Source organism: Arachis ipaensis, chromosome B10 (assembly GCF_000816755.2).
Source record: "Arachis ipaensis cultivar K30076 chromosome B10, Araip1.1, whole genome shotgun sequence".
Classification (NCBI taxonomy): Eukaryota; Viridiplantae; Streptophyta; class Magnoliopsida; order Fabales; family Fabaceae; genus Arachis; species Arachis ipaensis.
In genome coordinates this window covers 15,424,751-15,444,185 of record NC_029794.2, presented here as the reverse complement: position 1 = coordinate 15,444,185, position 19,435 = coordinate 15,424,751, and the positions used below count along the sequence as shown (strand labels likewise).

General features: G+C 37.1%; 3 protein-coding genes across 4 annotated transcripts; 2 read left to right on the top strand and 1 right to left on the bottom strand.

Moving 5' to 3' along the window:
• LOC107624062 (pentatricopeptide repeat-containing protein At1g62350) lies at positions 1,230 to 5,738 on the top strand. 2 transcript variants are annotated; one of them, XM_016326505.2, is made up of 2 exons: positions 1,230 to 1,688; positions 5,023 to 5,738. In XM_016326505.2, exons 1-2 carry the CDS (start codon positions 1,416 to 1,418, stop codon positions 5,428 to 5,430), a joined length of 681 nt encoding a protein of 226 aa, XP_016181991.1. In that variant the 5' UTR covers positions 1,230 to 1,415; the 3' UTR covers positions 5,431 to 5,738. The 2 variants fall into 2 exon arrangements, with proteins under 2 accessions (XP_016181991.1, XP_016181990.1); XM_016326504.2 differs by having other exon boundaries at positions 1,242 to 1,706.
• LOC107622565 (photosystem II core complex proteins psbY, chloroplastic) lies at positions 10,528 to 11,482 on the top strand. The gene has a single exon (XM_016324509.2). The coding sequence runs from the start codon at positions 10,645 to 10,647 to the stop codon at positions 11,266 to 11,268; it is 624 nt and encodes a 207-aa protein (XP_016179995.1). The 5' UTR covers positions 10,528 to 10,644; the 3' UTR covers positions 11,269 to 11,482.
• Positions 11,920 to 18,958, bottom strand: LOC107622564. Its single transcript, XM_016324508.2, has 6 exons — positions 18,718 to 18,958; positions 17,226 to 17,293; positions 16,387 to 17,134; positions 13,584 to 16,016; positions 12,742 to 12,796; positions 11,920 to 12,288 (listed from the first exon to the last, which is right to left on the bottom strand). The coding sequence occupies exons 1-6, from the start codon at positions 18,863 to 18,865 to the stop codon at positions 12,150 to 12,152; spliced, it is 3,591 nt and encodes a 1,196-aa protein (XP_016179994.1). The 5' UTR covers positions 18,866 to 18,958; the 3' UTR covers positions 11,920 to 12,149.

Genomic DNA, 19,435 nt, shown 5'->3' with positions numbered 1-19,435 from the left:
ACCAGGGCACCATAGTGGTCTCTAAGCATCTTTCCAGCAAAGAGTCAGCTATCGCAGTGCTGATGTGGCATCACTTTGCCACGTTGTACCCAAGTTGGTCCCTCCTTCTCCGAGCCGCTTAGTTCTGGTGTTGCTACCGCTGCCGGAATCCCGTTCTTGGTGTCGCTGGGCGGGGTGTACTTGAGGAATAATGGTGTGTCCAGATTCAAAAAAGGCGTTTCAGAGGAACGTGCTGGAAAAGAAGCGGTCGTGGGTGGTGCCGATGCTGAACTTCGTCGAGAGGAAGGAAGTTCAGGCTTGCGAGGGAAAGCCGCCGACGGTAAGGGCGGTTGACGTAGCGAAAGGAGAGCAATGTGCAATGGGCGCTGGGGAAGGCCGGCGAGGACAGGGTACACGTAGTGGTGTAGGAGGACCAGGGTTGGTTGTTTGTTAGGATTTATGACAGTTTCAACGACCCTGACGCCTCGGAGTTCCTGATGGGACATCTCTACCTTGCGGTCCATAACGAACTTCAGGGTTTGTTCTGGGAAGCTGAAGAAGGAAAGGGTAAAAATGACAATTCAAGTGTTCCTGTTGCTGAAGTTGCTACTGAGGTGAAAACACTGAGGGAGATGCAAGTGAAGACTCGAGCTCTTACTCTACAACCGCAGCGGTGAAGAAGGTAATGTTTCAAGTGGAGGGAATGGAAAGTAGGAGGTGTGGACTGTGGGAATTTCTTGCTGAGGACCCCAAAGACAGCCTTGACCTTTCTAGTTCCGATGGGTTTGCATTTTTCTGTGGATGATGCTCTCAGTATTAGCAATGCCAATGCTGACTCCGCTGTTGGCAGAAAGTGTCTGTTGTTGTCGAAATTGAAGTATAAGTTGTCGAAGCATAAGGAAGGTATGGTCAAGGTAGGAGGTTGTTGCCGTGGAACTTTGGTGCGAAAGGAAAGGATGAAAAAGAAGAATAGTGAAAAGATGCTCTAGCGTAGTAAAATGATGTCACATGAGCGCTGTGATAACTTACTCATTATCAAAAATGATGTCTGGAACTCTATTTGATAAACTACAATAATAAAATTAAAATATCGAAAATTACATTTGGTAATCGGACAAATCTCAAAAACCACTTAAAATTTACTCCAAAAATATCCAAATACTAAAAAATTATGAAAAGTTTGTCAAATTTCGTTTCTAATCTAAGTATCTAACCTAATCTAATTTGAATCTCTAATTGTATTCCACTCTTTCTCAAACCCCCCTTGCCCACCCCAACTGCAAAATCCCTGGAAAACAAAAAACCCTCCCAAAGCTGCTGAATTTTCCTCACTTGAAAAGGAAAAGGAAAAGGAAAAGAAAAATCAAAACCCCCCACCAGGTGCAGCAAAAGAGAAAACAATCAACCATCAAAGCAGCAGTGCTCGTATCATCATTATGCTGCGTCGTGCAGTACGAAGAGCTGCTTCTTTGGCCACCCGAACCGCCTTACACCCTCGCCAGTTCGTTTCCGGTTCGGCGTCCAAACCAAGCCTGTCCATATGGAGGCGCAAGAAAGAGATGGGCAAAGAAGCCCTCATCGCCGCTAAAGAACTCAAGCGCCTTCGCTCCGATCCGCTCCGCCTCGACCGCTTCGTGGCGTCGCACGTCTCTCGCCTTCTCAAGTCGGACCTTGTTGCCGTCCTCGCCGAGTTCCAGAGACAGGACCAGGTCTTCCTCTCCATGAAGGTTTCTTCTTCTTTTTTTATTTATTTTTATATGATGCAACTTCGTTACTGGTACGGTTATTAGGTTAGAACTTGATTTGATTTTCCTCCTGAATATGACGAAAGGTTGCGATTTTGCTCACCTAAACCCACGTTGGTACAGTTTCTTTGGTCTTTCAGCTTACAATTAAGAGGGAAATTCGATTCAGTATGCAGGTTATGGAGAGTTTGAAACTTAAGGTAGTTAGTGAGAGTTTGAGACTGTTTCCAGTTCTTCATTTAGTTGTATTGCCATTGCTAGGGATGGTTAGTTTTGTTTAGAAATTTTTGAATTCTCCTTGGATAAGTGTGGGCGTATGATATTATTAAATGTGATGATATTTCGTTTTAGAGAATTAGGGAGGATGGAAGGATAAAGAATGCAATGCCCTTTGGGTTGTCATGGAACCACTTATCCTAAAAGTTTATGTGGTTAGATAGAGGCTTATGAATGGTTATATATCTAATATGTCTCTCACACAAGATTCCATCTTGGGTATAAAGCATGAATTAGCATAGGTCCATCTTTGGAATAACAAGGATCAAGCTTTAGACCTATTGTTCAATAGAATCTTTGATAACCAGAACCATTTATCCCAAAAACTTAAGTTGTTACATAGAGGCACATTAATGATTATATATCTAATATAGGTGTCTTCAGTATTCGTAGTGATTTGGTGCAATTTGTCGGAGAGAAGTGGTAGAATCATAAGGAAATCTTCTTTTTGTCAACAAAGAAAGGGAATAAGTTGTAATTTGTTGTCATACTGACTTATATGGGGATGTGCTGAGGTGGTCTTAGCGTAGTTTTGATTCCCGAGCCCCATTTTTTTTGGTTTAATGTGTAAAAAATGATTTGTTTAAGATTTCAATAGTGTCAGAACATAATGGTAGTATGCGTTATTGTTTGTCCTAATTGGTTTGAGTGTAATTCATGCAACTTCAATAATAGATTTTTCAGACAAGCAAGTTTTTTGGGAAAGGATTAGATGCTTAGCCTCTATTTGGTGTAAAGCTCATTATTAAACTTTCCCTCTCATATCTGTTGAGTGATTGGGAAGTGACACTTTAGAATTGACTTTTTCTTTTAGTTCTTTTTTGTTTTTCTTGCTCTTGTAAGGAGGATTTCTTATCCTTCTATCTTTTTGTATTATTTTTCTTTCAGTCTAAAATCTTAATGATGCTCTTCTTTTATTAAAAAAATATTCAGTATGACAGTATGCTCTTATATTTCAGTTCTGCAGCAATGATGTTTTTGCAATAGATTTGGCTCTATAACATTGTTTGATCATGCCTGTAAAATGTTATCTTTCCTTTACCAACAAATGCTCAAATAGAGCTGTAATAATTTTGAAAAAAAAAAGAGTGCAGTAATAGTTTCTTGAGTTTGATGGAAGCTCGTAGAGTGTAATGATAGTTTGCGTTTGGACTGTCAAAATACATAATAGAGGACTAAATTAATTTCTTTAGGTGGAAACTTAATTGATGTTGGTTCTGAAAATGCAAATTCTGGCTTGCTAGTATTTGAATGAGGCAGTAATTTCTGTTAGGCCTTTTAGAAATGCTAGTGGGTTTGAGTGGTCAACACTCACCTCTTCGTTTAGAAGGCATGATTAAGTTTATTATTATTATTTAGTAATAGTAGTAAGAGAACAAGCTTTTTCACGGGGAAAAGGATTGTTTTCTCTGCTTATTTTTTATTGTAGTTGTTTTATTGAAGGAGGTTTTCGTAGGAGGGTTTTAGGGCAGTTATGGTGTTTGCTGTTTCTTTTTTCTTGTTTTGTTTGTGTATTCTTATGGAGAGTTTTTTCTTTCAATAACTTGTTATAGTTTTCCCATATCTATCGAATTTCTCTCTCTCTCTCTCTATATATATATATAACTTCACTAAAGTGTTTTGCTAGTATTTGAATGAGGCAGTAATTTCTGTTAGGCCTTCTAGAAATGCTAGTGGGTTTGAGTGGTCAACACTCACCTCTTCATTTAGAAGGCATGATTAAGTTTATTATTATTATTTAGTAATAGTAGTAAGAGAACAAGCTTTTTCACGGGGAAAAGGATTGTTTTCTCTGCTTATTTTTTATTGTAGTTGTTTTATTGAAGGAGGTTTTCGTAGGAGGGTTTTAGGGCAGTTATGGTGTTTGCTGTTTCTTTTTTCTTGTTTTGTTTGTGTATTCTTATGGAGAGTTTTTTCTTTCAATAACTTGTTATAGTTTTCCCATATCTATCGAATTTCTCTCTCTCTCTCTCTATATATATATATATATAACTTCAAAAAAGTGTTTTGTTTATTGACTTTGCCGGGGTGTGGTATGAAGCTTGATAAACTGCAGAGAAAACATGAACATTGATTAGAAATGGGTGTCTCAATGTGCAAGACTCCCACTTGATGGGGTTGGTAGAGGCCTAGAGGGTAGTACACAACCTTACACCGATAAGTACATAGGCTGTTTTTCCAATTTGAAGTCTTGATTCTTGATTTTCAAGTTACAATTTAACACTTTTATCATTATGTGAATGGATTTAGTTATTGGGCCATATCCCTGTTTATATTTTCCTCCCAGATTCCATCCTTTATTGGTCATTAATATCTCTTTTTGTCAATTCTGGTCCAACTGTTGTTGCTAACCCTTTTGCTTTGTGTTTAGTAAATCAAAAAGACCATGTGCTTGTGCTTGCAGCTTTTAAAAAATAGGGGTGCTTTTAATTTCCAAATTTAACTTACATCTATGTCTATGATAGTAATTTTAAATTTTAAAAGCTATTTTACCAAACGTAATTGTTGTTGCTTGTGTTTATTGAAAGCCATTTTTAATTTATTTTACCAAACATAGATGCTACAACTTTTAAAAAGGCTATCTTTTAAAAGCTAGCTTTTATAAGCCACTTTTGAAAAGTTACCAAACTAATCCTAAGTTTGATGCTATGGCAAGTTCATTGCTACAAGATGAACTGGAAGTTTATTTATTTTGAAATTTAATTTCAGAAATCAATTGTTCAGCTTCTTTCGTATACTAATTTCTTTAAGTCATTCGGGCAATATATTTGGTTGTATTGAAATTTGTTTCATGCTCTTAAATATCGCCTGTTTAGCCTCAATGAAACTATGAGAGCAATTTATTTACCTTTTAATACTCATTTTAATTACTGAATACATGGTGATGAACTGATGATTTAGATTTAGTTATGGTATTTATTCTGATATTTTGATCGGCAACGGCTAATGGTTGCTCATATTGAAAGAGTTTTGCCCTTTATTATGTCCGTATCCTTTTTCTGACAAATCATTCATTTCTCAGTTGTATGATATAGTGCGCAAAGAAATATGGTACCGGCCAGACATGTTCTTTTACAGGGACATGCTTATGATGCTGGCAAGAAACAAAAGAGTGGAAGAAGCAAAGAGGGTATGGCAAGATTTGGAAAGCGAGCATGTCCTCTTTGATCAGCATACATTCGGAGACATCATTAGAGCTTTTCTAGATAGCGGATTGCTGTCGGAGGCAATGGACATATATGAAAAAATGAGACAATCTCCTGAGCCCCCTCTTTCACTGCCGTTTCGCGTGATATTAAAAGGGCTTCTTCCTTACCCAGAATTGAGAGAGAAAGTAAAAGATGACTTCTTGGAGATTTTCCCAGATATGATCATCTATGACCCCCCAGAGGACTTGTTTGAAGATCAATCAAGACCAGGATATAGATAAGAATTTGTTTATTTATTTATTTAGTTTAAACTTAGTTACCTAGATTCTCTGGCATGTTGTACATTATCCTATGATAATAACGTGAAAATAGAGACAATGATTTTTGAAGCCTATGTGATGTTAGTAACAGGAAATTTTTTTTGTTCTTTCCTTTAGAAACCCAGATTTTCCCCCATTAAATCATTGTACATCTCAGCTTAACTAGGAATGGATGTGGATCATACATTACTTCATAAGCATAGGTCAAAAGATGGTGGCGAGTTATTCAATGAATACACACACAAGATTTATGGAATTTTATTATTATTTTTTTCTTTTGTGACAATATTGTTTAGACTGCTTGTTTCTATCTTGATTTTATATTGGTTAGATTTATAGGTTTCAGACCAACAGAGAAAAAAAATGATACGGGTTAGAACTTAGAACTTAGAACCGTACCAAGAAAAAATTATGCGAACATCATTGCTTTACTGAGCTACACTAGTGTAAGAGAGTGAAAGCTAATCTTAGAAATAATTATTTATTATTCGTTCATCTGAATATATATATACATCGGTTTTAAGAATAGACACAGCTTAAAAGGCAAATTTAATATTAGAGTGTGTTATGTTTTTCAGATGTGTACTTTATAAGTATGTTAACAAATGAAAGAGATTTGTCGCATTCTTATGTTAGTCATCATCTCTTGCTTAGTGTTCCTACAAGATGGAGCCTCTGCTAGACATGCCTAACACTTGCTGCAACTTGGTGGCATGGAAAACATGGCATGAGATTTGTGGCCAATGTGTTTATTTCTTTTGACATACAACTCATACACACACTCACGCACACCCTAACACATTTTACTAAAGGATTCTTCACCCGGATATATGGTTTATGAGGCTTATAGATTATCCACTAACCCGGATATAGTGTAAACTTTTAAACTTGGATTAGTTTCATGCACTATGAGTATAAAGATATTTTAAGCAAATACCAGTTATACATTGAATTTAAATTGAAAGATTAAAAAAAAATAAAAACTGAGAGAAAATATGCATTTCCATCCCTTGAAATATCCCTAATACCGCTTATATATTACCCTATAGGGAAATTATAGCATACAGATTTAATGTATACAGATTTCTCTTTGGAGAAGGTTGTAGTGACAAATGGCATGATGATCCTTGATGGGGAGCAGCTTGGCAGTGGTGTCAGACTCCTTGTCGAGGCTGGATGTTGTAGGAGCCGCACCAGCTAGCCAGAGTGAGGGAAGCCCGTAATGGGCTTCGGAAGTGGACCCCGTAACGGCAAGTCAATATGGATTGGAGACAGGAGTTTGGACCAAGGGTGCATGGGCAATGGGCTGTTAATGGGTTTAGGGAGTAAGAGTTGTAGCATTATTCAAACCGGAAAAGAAGTTCTCTTTCAGGGGAAATATGAGGCTGCCAAAAACAATATGCATGCAAAGCTAGTGGAGTGAACTAGGAAAAAATAAAGACGAAACAGCATGTTGAAAGTAGTTCAGGTTGTTCTTTTATTATGAATATAATTAATTGCAAATACAAGCTGAAACTGTAAAAATCTTTTTTTCTCTTGTATAAAATTTAAATAAAATTAGAAAAGGATTAGTTAAAAAATTAATACAGAAAACAGGTAATATGAAAATGTCACATGAAACATATTTTAAAAACATGCCTATGAAAATATTAAATTTTAATTTTTAAAAATATGACAACACCTTGATAATTATTTTTCAAAATACAAAAACAATATTCGATGATTGAATTTTAAAAAATTGATATAGGTTTTAGTTTATTCCTAAAGCACTAACATATTCCGTTAAGAAATAATTTAAAAAATACTAAATTATTACTGAAGTTCAAAGATTATGTCAGTAATTATGAATTGAAATTTAATATTAACAATAGTGAAAATACCTTTTATTTAATTCTAAAAGAATAAAATAGTATTTTACCATTAATAATTTTTCATGTGCATCTAATTATATAGTGATATGTCAAGAGAAATAATTACATTTTACATTAATAGTATGAATAGTCATGTAAATGTAATAATGCAATTGACCCACTGTACAAAAATATTGACATTGTCAATGTATTAAAATTAAACTTTGATGGCTATCAGTACTTAAGAGAAGAGGGGGCTGTATGTTAGCAATCAGCAGCCGTTTCTTCTGAATCTTACTTGTTGCATTTTCAGAGGAAGTTAGGAGATTTTTGTTAATTTTGTCTCGTGTTGGGTTTAGAGACACTTTATTTTTGTCGTCTCAGCAACAGAAACAGAAATGAAATACAGCAGTATAAGTTACACCTAGATGTATCTTGCTTTAGCTACTAAATGCAATGTAGCATACATTCAGTCTCCGTCACAATGCTGATGAAATTTGAATAACTTTTTCACTGAATTACATACACCAATGTTTTGAATAGGATCTACCAAATCCTATCTGGGACTAATCCAGATTATGACCAAATTTGAATTTGACTAGGACTCGTCGTAGCTTTCAACAGCCAAGAGCTAACCCAACTTGCAAGGGAATCTCCATATGAGCATGAAACAAAACAGAAAGGTGTATAAAGAAAATCAGGAACATCTGGCGGCATTTTCTTCAAGTGTAAGTCACTGTCCTTTATCTCTCATCGGCAGTTTCCGACTAACCTCACCATGTTTGGAGAATTTCGATGAGACTCAGACAGACCAAAATGAGAAAAAGAAATAACAATGAGAACCATGAAGGAGAAGAACTCAAACAACTGAGGCAGCGATGAGATGTGAATCCTGTGTTTTGATTCTTACTATCTTGCAGTCCACTATCAGCCGTTCACCGTTATTATAGAAGACTGGACCCTCCAAGGTTGAAGCAAGTTCAAAACCCGTACTGTGTTGTTGTGTTGCATCAGAGCCGCAGCGACTTCGTCAGTGAGGAGAGAGAGATCCAAATCTATTGCATGCATGTTACCCATAGATTCTCATCCTTTTTTTTCAAGTTTCTTGAATCTAGCACATAGAGTTTTGCTTTGGCTCGAAGTTTGGATTTGGACCGTGGATCTTCTACTGTCCGGATTTGACTTTGATTTCTCCCTCATTGCTTGATTTGTGCCTGAGTCTTGGTAGATTTCTTTTTGGATCCTTGGTGCAGCACAAATGAGGGAAAATAGTTTTTGATGTGCTCTGACGTTAGTCTGACTAGGCTCTTTGTATTAGCCCTTTCTTGTTGGATGGATGCGGGAACACGCCTTTTGTTCTACAACCCACCGTAGCTTCTGCACCTTCCGTTTCCTTCTTTCTTCGTTGTTGGATGATGTGACCGAAGAGTAGGAGTGCTGGGAGAAAAGAGACGACATGACTTTTGGTGGAACGCAAGAAAGGTTAAATGAATCGGCATAGTTGTAAGAATCGGTCCGGACTGGCCTGTTCGACTGCAAAAAAAGGTGGACCGGACTCGCAACTGGTATGGTGCAATCGTGGAACAGCATAAGGAACAGAACCGGTCAAAGTCGGTTAGAACCGGTCAAAGTCGGTCAAAGCATGTGAAAACTTCTAGGAATCGGTTAAAATTGGTTCAACCGAACCGTTTGGGAGAAAACTCCAAAATTAGTGAAATTATGGTGTTATTGGTGACTATAACTGTATCTGAGGTTTGGTCATTGAAGAAGAAGGATATTAGTTGTAAGGGTGTAATCGGGTCGGTTTGTTATTATTTTGGACCGTAAAACAACTGAACCGGCCTGTACGGTCCTGAAGTGATGGCAACAGGTTGGGTTGCTGCGTTATGGGCAACGAACCGAACAAAACCGACAGTGGATCGGTTCAGTCGATTACTTCGGGTATTTAATGCCTAATAATCATAACTTAAGTCACCGTAAAATGAAGTTTAAAACCCTGAGTAAACTTAAAATAACAATAGTATATGGCGTCCAATGAGATGTACAATTTCAACTTAACCCGACAGTAAAACATACCAAGGAATACAGTTTAAAATTGCTAACAAAAAAAGAAAACTAAGACACTTTGAATGACACTTGCGATTCGGTTCGGCTCGGTTCGGTCTTCAAGGAGCCAATTGTGAACCGAACCGAACCAATCGGTTTAACTCAAATAAATCAACAGAGAGCGATCTTTTCCTGTTTATGAATCAACTGCTATAAAATTCGATATGATTTTGCAGTAAATTTCGGACCAATTCGGTTAGTTACACCCCTTACAGAAGATATGAAGATAATGAAATTGAAATTAAACACTACTGTGTGTTTTAATTTTTGGTTATATAATTAATTAGTTATTTAAGTCATTAATTATTATTATAAAAATAATATTACTATATTAGTTATATTAGCCGTGCAGTGCATGTAAGAATAGTTTATTAGTGTGAGTGTTAGGGACGGCGGTCCTCCGCACTGAACCTAGGGATTTCGTTCCCTGTTAGTACACTATCAAAGTGAAGAACCAAGTGATAGATTTCATCCTTTTTTTTTTTCGGCCCAAACAAGGTCCATGATGAGAGCCTCCAACCAACGGAATGCGTAACCTTCAGAACCCGTTCAACTTCACCCCACCAAGCCGTCGCACCTCACATCAGCTCCCACCACCTCCTCTGAGCCAGCTGCATGCAATATGAGACCAACACGTGTTATTACATGAAATAAAATAAAAAAAATCTGTATATCTGTATAACTTTGATCTGTACATTAATGCGACCCATTACTATATTAGTATGTTAGAAGAAGAGAGAAAACATGCATTTCCAATTTTCCATGCCTTGAAAAATGTCTAGATGACATTTCCCTCGTGGTGGCTTCTACTTACATTTTTCTATAAGAATAAAACAAACTACTCTCTAGTCCATTTATAAATTTTTGGTGAATTCTACCTTAAGCTACGGTTGACTATATATATATTATATGATAAAATTCATTGTTAATGTATAAAAAAAAAAAGTAAAAATAACAAAAGAGGGAAATGATATATTGCATTTTGTGCAAGCATGTGAAGTGATAAGAAGCTAAGGAACATGAGGTCCAAACGAGCCCAAATAGCATTGTTGTGATAAGAGAAGAATCCAGAGATCACAATCTCATTGGTCCAAAATTCTCCAACTAAGCCTTACCTTCTAATATTCCAAATCCTAGTCACAATTCAACACTCAAAAAAGTTTCCACTTCAGGTTCTCATCTTACAACAATAGCAAGAAAGCTTTCAGGTTCTCATCAAATGGCAGCAACAATAGCAACAATGGCCATGGTTAATGCAAAGTGCCTTAACACAAACTCACCCAAGTTTCCAAAGCCCACACCTTCTTCTTCAAGGCCCACTTTTTCCCTCCTTTCCCTTGAGAATCTCCCAAAGGGAATTGCCACCACAAAAAGCTCCAATCCCGTCAACCTTTCAACTTCCATGGCAGGAACTGCCATAGCTGGTGCTATCTTCTCCACCCTTGGAGCCTCCGACGCCGCCTTCGCCGCACAGCAAATCGCCGACATAGCAGACGGCGACAACCGTGGGCTTGCACTGTTGCTGCCCATAATTCCGGCAATTGCATGGGTTCTTTTCAACATCCTGCAGCCAGCACTTAACCAACTGAACCGCATGAGGAGCAGCAAAGGGGTCATTGTTGGGCTTGGGCTTGGGCTTGGTGGGCTTTCAGCATCAGGGATTTTGTGGACACCCGAGGCATCAGCGGCAGTTAGCAATGATTTGGGAATGATTGCTGCTGATGCTGCGAGTGACAACAGGGGTCAGCTTCTGCTGTTTGTTGTGGCACCTGCAATTCTTTGGGTTCTTTACAATATCTTGCAGCCTGCTTTGAACCAACTCAACAGGATGAGATCTCAGTGACTCTCACCTTTTTTGTTCAAGCTTCATCAAATGCTTTATTGTATCAACTCGCTTGTAACTTTGTATGTAATCACTGGATGAATGGATGCTGCATATTATCAAACTTTTCTTTTCTTTTCTTTCCAGTTTGAGTGCTAGGTCTTGTTCTTAAGACAATGTATATACTCATGAGCAATTAAAACATTAACAATAATGAGTCGATTTTTAATGAAAACACTTTGGTTATCACTGGTCGCTTTATTTATAACATATTGCAAATATGTGAATCAAAATTTTGGAAAATATTTTAAAAAACACTACTTAGACTAATTGGTGTGACCTACTTCCTTGACCTCTTTCTCAGTCACTGTTCTAGACAGCATATTGTTAGTGGTGTCTAATTTCACCGGAATATCTTCTAGTTCCTCCGTCGGATCTCGCGGATTAGAAGATCTAAACCACTCTTCAAAATAATCTTGAGCTATTCCAGATGAATCTAATTTAGTCACTCTAGAGTCATCTTCTAGTATGTAAATTTTCTGTTCCTTCTATTACAATGCTGTTTAGTTTATTTGACTCTTGTGAAACAGACGGGATATTACACTTCCTAATGGTTTGCAAATGGCTCAAAACATCTTGCATCATATATCAATAAATTTGAAGTATTTTTGACAAAAGAGAGCACAGGTAACAATAGTGAAGAACTTCAACATCAATTTGTGTTTGGAAAGATACTGAGAAGCAAAAAAGGAATTAAATTAAACCCAGTATCAGCAGCAACAAAAACTGGAGGCAACTAGATACATGATCCATAAGTAAAAATAGAACACTAAAAAGGACCACAATGCTGTGGTTAAGTGGTGTTTCTTCTCCCCTTTTCAGCTGAAACTTGAGATTACATGTTACTCAGCAAGGCTATCTGGAACAAACTCCGGTTGGCTTTCAGATTCTTCCAACTGAGATGCCGTTATTCTGGCCTTCTTATACCTGCTCGAACTTCTGAAAACATGATCAATCGGCTTCCCTTTAATGCTTGACATGCTGCATAATGTAAAATGCTTCATAACTCAATTTGCTGATATGTTAATTATGTAACATACAAATATGCCTGATGAAATTTTAACCAAAACATCGCGAAGCCTCTGAAACACCTACGGTTTGCTGCAATGATGTAATTATGGTGAAAGAGTGGAAGTTCATAATTTCAAACTAACAATTTTGAGCAGCATGATCTTGCCAGCTATTTCCAAATGCCCCTTATAATTCTTTGTTTCATGATTATTCAGCACCATTTGATTAATCAAATGCCGTTAATATGATAACCATAAATCCATAATCTTCTTTGTCAACTATAAGTTCGGCTTAAAGTCGGTCAAATTTAATACTAGAGTGTCAAGATTCAAGAATCTACACAATGAAAATAATGAGAAAGAGAGAGAGAGGGGGGAGGGACTTTGCTGCTTATAGCCGCAGAAATACAATTCACTACCGTACCTTCCATTAAAATCATTTTGTTCACCACTTTCCAGTCTTTTCCCACCATGTGAATCTGAACAAATTTTATTCAAAAAGATAATTAGTTCCAAATTTCAGGAAAGTGCTATTTCTATGTGAGTGAAATCGGCACAAGAATCATCAAGGACACTTATTCTAATTCTATATCACCAACTTTATGCGCACACAAAAACAGATGCAACAATCAGTATGGGTGAAGATGATATAACAATTAGCAGACAGGAATTTGAAGATATTAGAACCAACATGATGTTTAGGACTAAGTGAATATAAGATAAAAACACAGCTACCTCAAGTGTCCTCGTTAGTTGAAAGAAAAATATTGTCCCCAAAATAATCTATAAGAGGATAGTTGACTATGCTAAATGGTTTCATACCTTGGACATACAATATCTCGGAATAGAAACGGACAAGTCCTAATTACAAAAATCTGAATTGAATTTATCCATGGTGGCCATCCATTCATCACAAAACACTGACTAATTAAAAACATGAGAACATAACTTAAAAATGCTCAAAATAAGCGGGGAAGAAACAAGCTTTTCTTCTCAACTTCCAAGGATAACATCCGCAAACAATCAACCATAATAAATGAGCACCTAGATATTTCCAGCTATTAAAAAGAACATAGTAGGACAAAATTCAATAATCAATTTCCTACATGTTCAACTTCAGAATGATAAAAAATTATCAGTGTCAGAAAGTCCACAATCCACAAGCATAGAGAAAAAAAAAATTATATGCAATGTATCATCTAACATAAGGGCAGATTCTCAATTACAATATGATATTTCAGATACAATTTGATTGTGATTCCTGACCTTCGCTGATATCACCATCTGAAAAATCAGACAAGAGTGAATTTGCAGATGGACTTTTAGTGCTGGCATCAGACATATCAACTTTATCTGCATCTTTAGAAGTGTCACTGCTATCATCTTTGAAGATTGCTCCTGATAACAAGCTCTTCTTCTGATTTGTTTTACCCTTTACTTCCCTGGCATTATTCACTAAAGATTTTCCTGCTTTCTTGTGAATCACTTTCTTGGAACCTTTCATCGTTGGGCTTGATATTGGAAGATGATCTGCTGAATCCATACTTTTTCCGGAAGCATTGGCTCGAGGCTTTCCTTTTTCTCTAATTGAGGATATATCACTGTTAGACTGACTAGACAACTTTGCGTCTCTTTTTGTCTTGCGCACATTTGGTACCATCTTATCAAGGTGACTTATGTGCTGCACTTGCTGGGATGGAGATTGTTGCTCAACATTAACCCTGTCATCTTCCAAAGATGCTTCCAAATTCTTTTCATCTTTCTCTTCACATGAAAATGTTGAATCTTTAGCAGCATCATTAGCTTCAACAGGAGCCAGGTTGTCAATTCCTTCAGCAGTATTTGATGGAAACAGGGACACATTAGGGCTAGCAAGTGTTCCAATATCAGAAGATGGCGATGGCTTCTGACTATCATTAACATCGTTTGTTAGCAGATTTGATGAACTCTTTGATTTAGTGCTTTGCTTCTTGTTTGATTTCTTTCTGCGTGTCTTGTCCACATGTTCAGCATTGGCTATAGTTTCAATTTGTTCCAAGGAACCAGGATTATCAGCTCCAGAAGCATCATCCTTTTCAGTAGCTGAAACAACAGTGCCTTCCATCTCTGTTAAATCCATGCTTTTTCCGGGAGCACTGGCTCGAGGCTTTCCTTTTTCTCTAATTGAGGATATATCACTGTTAGACTGACTAGACAACTTTGCGTCTCTTTTTGTCTTGCGCACATTTGGTACCATCTTATCAAGGTGACTTCTGTGCTGCACTTGCTGGGATGGAGATTGTTGCTCAACATTAACCCTGTCATCTTCCAAAGATGCTTCCAAATTCTTTTCATCTTTCTCTTCACATGAAAATGTTGAATCTTTAGCAGCATCATTAGCTTCAACAGGAGCCAGGTTGTCAATTCCTTCAGCAGTATTTGATGGAAACAGGGACACATTAGGGCTAGCAAGTGTTCCAATATCAGAAGATGGCGATGGCTTCTGACTATCATTAACATCGTTTGTTAGCAGATTTGATGAACTCTTTGATTTAGTGCTTTGCTTCTTGTTTGATTTCTTTCTGCGTGTCTTGTCCACATGTTCAGCATTGGCTATAGTTTCAATTTGTTCCAAGTAACCAGGATTATCAGCTCCAGAAGCATCATCCTTTTCAGTAGCTGAAACAACAGTGCCTTTCATCTCTGCCTGCTGTATAATTCCCACTTCTGTATGATTTAAAGGGTTTTCCTCTGCTCCAATATCTCCCGATGCTGGATTAACATCGTTTGTTAGCATATTTGATGAACTCTTTGATTTAGTGCTTTGCTTCTTGTTTGATTTCTTTCTGCGTGTCTTGTCCACATGTTCAGCATTGGCTATAGTTTCAATTTGTTCCAAGGAACCAGGATTATCAGCTCCAGAAGCATCATCCTTTTCAATAGCTGAAACAACAGGGCCTTTCATCTCTGCCTGCTGTATAATTCCCACTTCTGTATGATTTAAAGGGTTTTCCTCTGCTCCAATATCTCCCGATGCTGGATTACAATCAGATGATTTAAGAGACTTTACAATAACAATCTTGCTATCAGAAGCATCAGTAGGGCCAATATCTTCCCCAACTGTTGTTTCTACATCTGAATCCTTATCTTTTCTTGTCTTTCTTTTCTTCTTCTCTGATTTTTCTATTCCAAGCACAACTTTTGAAGTCACATTTAAGTCATTGACGTTTGCATCTGTGTTATTCTGTTTAGATGGTGTGCACTCTTTTCTAGATGTACTCTCATCCAAATCCATATCTTTTCTCTTCCTTCTCTTCTTTTTCTCAGATTTTACAGGTTCACCCATCTCATTCATATCAACAGGTTTTGGAGTCACATTTGATTCTTTGATATTTGCTTCAGTGTTATTATTCTGTTCAGATGGTGTACACTCTTCCAACTGCATTGGCTTAGGATCATCTTGTAATACTTCTCTTCTTCCTTCAGCTCTATCAGTCAGACCAACCTTACTTTCATTGCACTGGTCAAGAACAATATTCAAATTATCTTCATTCAACTGCTTGGGTTCCTTTGGCTCCTTTACACCAGAAGGTTGTAATTTTGTTTCGACATCAGTACGGTTGTGTTTTTTTGACTTCTTTACTTTAGATGGAATACCTTCTAAGGATGCATCAGTTCCAATCTCCATTTTTTCAAGCGTAGGTATGCTCATGCTGATATCTACCAAGGATTAAAAAAATAATAAAGGATCAGTAGATTTAACATTTATTTATTTCAATTATTAATCTTTTTTATTAAAAGAAAAAGAGAGATTCAATAAAATGAGAAGGATAATACAAATTGGGGATAAGGGTTCCTCTATACAAAATCAAAACAAAACAAAAGATTTATCTATAAATCATAGCTTTCCAACCTCTCAACACGTCTGTGAGGGAAAGTCCTCCATAAGGCATAGCCTTCCAATCTCGTAACATAGCTTTTCAATTATTACAAACATACATATCAAATTCATATTAATATGACACAAGTTTACCACCCAATAAGACAAGTATAATGTCTACTTTCAACCGTTCCTTGAGTAGTATATTACCTTTAGAGACTATACCATCTTCATAAACTTCCTCTTCAACACCCCCTTGAATGTTGGAAGGATATGCTTCTGCATCTTTCCTGAATGAAGTCAAATGTGTCTCATGAGAATTTGATGATCTCTTCTTCCCTTTCTTCTGCATAACATCAGCATCATGAATCAAAGATCTCTTACTTTTCTTCTGCTTATTTGTAGCACGTACAGGTTCAGAAGCCTCTTTCATTGACTCAGTACCAATGCCAATTGTCGCGTTATTATTATTGAATTCATTGTGCTGATGCTCCTTTAAAACTTCACTTTCAATGATTACTTCTTTGGTTGCATTTAATGAAGGGTCTGCCATAACCTCAATCTCCCTTTGAATAGTATCATTGCCTGGCCTAAAAACAGAAGCATCATATTCCGGAGTATCATCTTCTTTCCTTGTACTCTTCTGTTTTTCCTTTGCACTAGACACAGATTTTGACATTTCATCCTCGCATACAACGTTATCATCCTTAACAGCTTTATCAGATGGATTCACAAAATCATGTTCATCTTTCTCATCATTGATCAAACCAGTCAAGGCATTATCTGAATTGCCAAGAAGTATCTTCTGGCTACGAGAACCAGAAGAACAATCATTTTGACCACGCTCGCCCAATGGAGAAGCATCCACACTAAGAAACCAGCTCTTGTTGAAACCATAGAAGGCACTTTTTACAAACATGGAATCAGATAGGTGATAAAAGTACCCTTTGCGCTTTACCTGCAAATTAGCAAAATAATGTTATAATCAATAGGAATACAACCATACCTTGAATAGCAAAAGAGAGTCAACAGGATCTACTACGATATACCTTCATTGCATGAATCTGTATCTGCCCAAGTTTGGGAAAGCATGATGGGTGTTCTGACAAAATTCGCTCTGTATATAAAAAATTCATACATATGCCATGTACACAGAATGTCAGAACTCTGAAATAATTATGTGCATATTTAAGCAATGATTAGAAAAGTATAGCAGAGAAGACAATAGCGAGTTATAAATGCTAAGAGATTTTAAATATAACAATCATTATGAAGTATATACTAGAGAAGCCTGCCTTTATGCACTTGAGGTTTCAAAAGCAATCTTAGAAGGAAAAGTCACACAGACAATATCAAATCCACTGCAAGAGGGATAGAAACTAAGGGTTGCTTAGACACTAACTACTTGAACAATACAATACTTGAGCTGTCTGCCTCGACGCAATATTAGTCAAAGTTTGACATCTATTTCACAAGTAGAATTAACACTCTTGTCATGTACGAATACAGAGATATCACAAAAGGAGGAACTAGTGGCTTTCTTCTTGAAGAGGTTCAGCACCTTGACACGCCCTTCCAAGGTGGTTGTTGAAGTAAAATTGATAACACCTTCAACAAAATCAGCCACTAAATCCAGAAGTTTCATTAAGTCATCTGCATAGAAATTCAAAGTAGTGCTGATGTTCAGAGATCCACGAGCTGGAAGTGTGTCCTCATGCAATGGGGCAGTAGCCAAAAGCTTCCCACGATAATTAAGATAAGCCGTGCTGTTGTGGTAACTAAAGCTTCCATAGTTGGGGTTCTCAACTGTGAGCAATATGCCCAAGGACACATTTATTGCCTCAATCGGGAAAGTAACCAAACTCGCCTCTTTAACCTTAACAGACTGCAAGGTGACGGTAGGGTCCTTCTGCTTGAAGACAGTGAAGATCAAGATCACCAGGATCACCACCAACAAAATCACAATAGCAGCAGTGGCACCACAGCATATCTTCATCCTTTTGGAACACCTCATGCAGCACGCCATGAGTACTCTCAAAATTGGGCGATACAGAATTTCACAAAACTATTCAATTGTGCATAATCCAAGGAACACTAAAACCAAAACATGCATTGTACTTATAAGAACAGTTCTACTCTAAATATATACAATTAGGGCTGCAAGCATTTTTCGATAAAAAACTACTAAACCGGGCTTAACCATTCTTTTTTTTTAATTATTATTTTTGTATTTGGAGATGAAAACAATGAACGAGACGGCTGATTGTTCTTGTTTTTGCAGTTCCAAACTTCTAGACACACATTTTAGTTAGTTTTCTACACACAAACAAAAAGACAAAGCAAACATCTTTGGGGACACAACCTAGAAAACGAAGCTATCTATTTTCTCAAACATTGAGAGTGCTAATGCAGAACGTCGTAACAGCTGCACAAAGTCATAAACATTCAGAACACTACTGGAGAGGGAAAAAAGTCTGCATTTGAAAAATAATAAATCTCCGAAGAATGAAGAAAGAGAAAGTAAAAGTGTGAAAGGAAGACCTTTGAGGTCGGAGACGGTATCGTGATCGGAGACGAGGACGGCCAAGTGAGTATCGAGGTTGGTGTCGATGAAGACGACGTTGGCGTCGTCTTTGTTTTCAGAGAGGGGTTTAGGTTTGGACTCCGAGTCACGAATCGGAGGGTCCATTATTGAGTGGCTCGGCGGAGCTGGTTTAGTGGTGAAGGGGAAGCAATGGAAGGGAGCGCCCTGCTATGCCGGCATGTGAGGTAAGAATAATACTGAGGGTTTTTGTATTTTCCTTCCTCTTATGATTGGTTCGAGTCGAGAAAAAATAAGAACAACCGGAATCATAAAAATTTGGTGTAATTACCTATCAGTCCTACAATTTTAATTTTAGTCTCTCCAATTTTAAAATGAGTAAAACATTTTCTAATATTTATTTTTGTGAGACAATAGAAATAGGGGAGTGGATCCTCTCCAGTGAATAAAAAACTAGATGGTGTGCAGTATTTAATCTAACCATTCACCACATTCTCTCTTTTATTTATTTGTGGTCTCACTATTAAAATCAAAGGTGAGAGATTGCACTGTATTTTGTCAAGTGTTGAAAAAACTGGAGAGGATCCATTCCCATAAAAATAGAATACTAACTCATACGTAGCTATTAAGTATATACATATTCAATTTAAACAAATTAGTTCTCAAAATAAAGTATAAAATAATGTCTAAATAATTTAAAAAATTTCAAAATAATTC